The sequence below is a fragment of the Wyeomyia smithii genome, chromosome 1 (genome assembly GCF_029784165.1).
Source record: "Wyeomyia smithii strain HCP4-BCI-WySm-NY-G18 chromosome 1, ASM2978416v1, whole genome shotgun sequence".
Taxonomy (NCBI): domain Eukaryota; kingdom Metazoa; phylum Arthropoda; class Insecta; order Diptera; family Culicidae; genus Wyeomyia; species Wyeomyia smithii.
In genome coordinates, this window is record NC_073694.1 from 111781197 (window position 1) to 111785163 (window position 3967).

A 3967-nucleotide genomic window follows, 5' to 3' on the forward strand; every position below is an offset into this window, starting at 1 on the left:
TAACCACACCGTCGATCTCCACGTCCTTGGCAGGGATGTACACGCGGTACGCCCTTGTAAAGAGCTCGTAGCTAGCAATTTCGTTTGCTTGCTTCAAGCTACTCACGACAACTCGCAGTTTGTTCGGCCTCACCTTCGTAATCTCGGTTACGGCCGAAAACTATTTTGCCAGGTCTTTGCCTATTTGAATTATATTCAAAGGTTTTTTTATGGGCCGGAAGTAAACAACGTAGGGACCGCTGGCGGCATCTTGGTAAGCTTTTACCCGTATTTCCGGTACCCTTGGTACGGGGCTAGGTAGCGGGGGTGGTGCAGGGGAAGGTAAGTGAGAACTGCTGGGGGAAATTTCAATTTCTTCCCCATTTGTTTCCACATCCAGAAAAAGTTGCACCTGCATGTCGTCCATTTTGCGGGAGCGTTACGCTCTACCGCACACAAACGATAAATATTCTAATGTGTGGGGGGATCAAACAGTTGATATTAAATTTTAAAAACAATATTTCAAACTACAATGGATCAAACAAAAAAAAAGACAGTAATACTAATAATAATAACAATAGTAATAATACTTTTAATAACAATAATAATAATAATAATAATAATAATAATAATAATAATAATAATAATAATAATAATAATAATAATAATAATAATAATAATAATAATAATAATAATAATAATAATAATAATAATAATAATAATAAAAAAAATAAAAATAATAATAATAATAATAATAAAAATAATAATAATAAGCTCGGCCCGTGTGAGTAGGTGATGACTCAACGGAGCTTAGCTGCTAGCTACCGAGCGGGTCGTAGGTTGCGGATCACGGCACGGCCATTATAATGGTTAGTTGCGAATACTTGAATAAGCAACCCCGGACAAGCAGCGGGGATGGTCTATGGATGTGGCGAGACCTAACAGTGGGCCCTGTTGAGTTTCCTAGAAATACCACAATATCCGAATACCAGTCCTGACAAGCGAAGTGGTACCGCCATAAGTACCTTAGCCCAAGACCTCACCAACCGGTTAGGCTTCCGATCAAAAAGTTCACCCACAATGGAGACACGATTCACTAGAAGAAGACCCATGCGATCGCCCGAGGAGGGAGCCCCTACTGGAGCTGGTCCTGGAACGGGGGACAGAGCGAGCGGCCAGCGTCTGGAGGATGACGAGGTGCAAGAGCGGCCCTCCAGGCAACGGGCTCAGCCCGTAAACTATACGCAATACAGACAAGGCAGCGATAGACATCACCAAGGCAATGCTGCCCCTGCTAACGATGCTGCAACTGACCGCCGTCAGTCGCTCACTTTGGCAGGCCGCCCACGGCAGCGGATCATGTGGACGAGAGAGATGAACATGTACGTGATTGGTTGCCACTACGTTTGCACGAGATTGGAGACGGATGTGTCTGGCAGGTCTAGAATGCTGGACATGTTTAATGAGCGGTTCCCACGATATGCCAACCAGCTTGATCGGAACAAGCTGTACACCCGACGGCGAGCAATACTGTCGAATAATATGCTCACAGCCGCCGAGTTGGACACAATCAAGCTGGAAGTGCAGAGGGAACTTTGGAGTACAGAGAACAGATCGAGCGATATGTCGAGAAGGAGTTCTGTTGGGCTGGATCTAACCGTAGACATGCCAGTAGAGGAGCCAGCAGAAGAGCTGGCTACTCCAGAACCAACAGTGAGCCTGGAACAACAGCTACGAGACGAACTAGCTTTCCATATGGATGCGGCGGTTACACAGTTTCGGGGAACGGATCCCTTATCCCGACACAGGATACCAAAGCTTCAGTATACCTACCGGCTGACGAATGCAGTAAGCATCCTTAACCGGGATATTCTGCCACAGTATTCGGAAGTCGTGCAGAACCTAGAGAAACTGCAGTGCATGGTGTATTGTGCAGCTGTAGCCGTCGTGAGAACGCTGGGATTGCGCACCTACCCCCAAGGTAACGACGAAAGTCGCACTCGCCCCAGCAAACAAAATCCTGCATGGATGCGACGATTGGAGTCCCGAGTTGCATCACTACGGGCAAAAATTTGTCGGTTAACGCAATACACCAGGGAAAACCGATCAAGAAGGCTGGTTCGTCAAGTAGCTGAAATTGTTAAGCCCGCAGAGCTCCGTGATCTCAGTGAACCCAACCTCACAGAGATCGTCGACACCCACGTACAGCGGTTAAGTGCACTTGCTAAACGGATGCGACGTTATAGTGAATGTTCGAAGCGGAAAGAGCAAAATCGGATGTTCAGGACTAACGAACGAAAGTTCTACAATCACATTCAGAACAGAAATCCGGACTACAGCGAGGGACTCCCTGAGATTGGCGAAGTAACACAATTTTGGGCCAATTTATGGGAGAACCCCGCTCAACACAATAACGACGGGATGTGGTTGGTAGAAGAAGAGGAGTACAGTGGTGGAATTGAATGCATGCCCGCTGTGGCAGTTTCCGCCCAAGATATTCGTGAGGCTACACGGTATACCAGGAACTGGGCAGCACCAGGACCTGATTTTGTGCACAATTTCTGGTATAAAAAGTTCTCCACAGTCCATGGGCGCATAGCGGATTGTTTCAACAGGGTGCTGAGAGATCCCCAAGAGCTCCATGGATTCATCACTAAAGGGGTAACTTATCTTCTACCCAAGGACCGTAATATAGCTGACCCAGCCAAGTACAGGCCAATAACCTGTTTGTCAAGCTTGTACAAAGTGCTCTCGTCGGTAATTACAAGAAAAATACAGGACCTTTGCGACGCCAACCAGGTGATGACCGAAGAACAGAAAGGCTGCCGGAAAAACACGCAGGGCTGCAAAGACCAAGTCATCATTGATGCAGTTATTGTTGGTCAGGCAAGCCAGAAACAGAAAAACCTTGGCATGGCGTACATCGACTATAAGAAGGCATACGACTCGGTACCCCATCCGTACCTCATCAAGGTACTTGAGTTGTATAAAATAGACGATGGCGTCATCAGGTTGATGCAGCACGCAATGGGACGATGGAATACGTCGCTTCACGTTACCGACGGGGCAACGGTGTTGCGGTCCAGAACTAACAGCATAAGAAGGGGGATTTTCCAAGGCGATACCTTGGATACCGTGAATCGTACAAGTACCTTGGATTCCTGCAACTGAAAGGTATTCACCACGCGGTGATCAAGAAAGAGCTGCAGGGTAGGTTCTTGCATCGTGACAACCGTATATTGAATTCGCTCCTCTCCGCCGGCAACAAGATGAAGACGATAAATACGTTTGCCGTGCCCTTGTTGACATACAGCTTCGGGGTGGTCAAGTGGACCAAAACGGATTTGGAGGCGATAGAACGAGCGTTACGAGTGTCGCTCACCAAATACCGTTCGCACCACCCAAAATCAGCAACCGAAAGAGTCACCTTGCCACGTATTGAAGGCGGAATTGGTGTCACCGATATCCAAGCGCTATGCGTTTCCCAGATCCAGCAGTTGCGACAATATTTCAAAGAGAGCCAGAACCGTCATGATATTTATCGCACTGTTTGTCGAGCAGATCATGGATTCAGCGCCCTGCATCTGGCGCAGGAGAAATATCAGCTGAACTGCGACCTGAAACCTGTAGAAGAGAAGGTCGCATCGTGGAAGCAGAAGGAATTACATGGGACGCACCCCCATCAGTTAGAGCAAGCGCAGATTGATAAAGTGGCATCAAATACGTGGCTGGTGCGAGGTGAGCTCTTTTTGGAAACAGAAAGTTTCATGGTAGCCATCCAGGACCAGGTCGTTGCGACGAAGAACTACCGCAGGTATATATTGCACGGAAACATAGAAGACCGCTGTCGTAAGTGCAATTTAGTAGGAGAGTCGATCGAGCACGTCGTCGCAGGCTGTCAAGCGTTAGCTGAGATAGCCTATCTCGGTCGGCATAATGCGGTTGCCAAGATTGTGCACCAACAACTTGCACTGAAGCACGATCTGGT

The 3967-nt window shown here is 47.5% G+C and overlaps 1 protein-coding gene across 1 annotated transcript; it reads left to right on the plus strand.

Moving 5' to 3' along the window:
• The first annotated feature begins 1059 nt into the window (after positions 1-1059).
• On the plus strand, positions 1060-3150 carry LOC129717088 (uncharacterized). Its single transcript, XM_055666929.1, has one exon. It carries the CDS (start codon positions 1060-1062, stop codon positions 3148-3150), a length of 2091 nt encoding a protein of 696 aa, XP_055522904.1.
• The last annotated feature ends 817 nt before the right edge of the window (positions 3151-3967 follow it).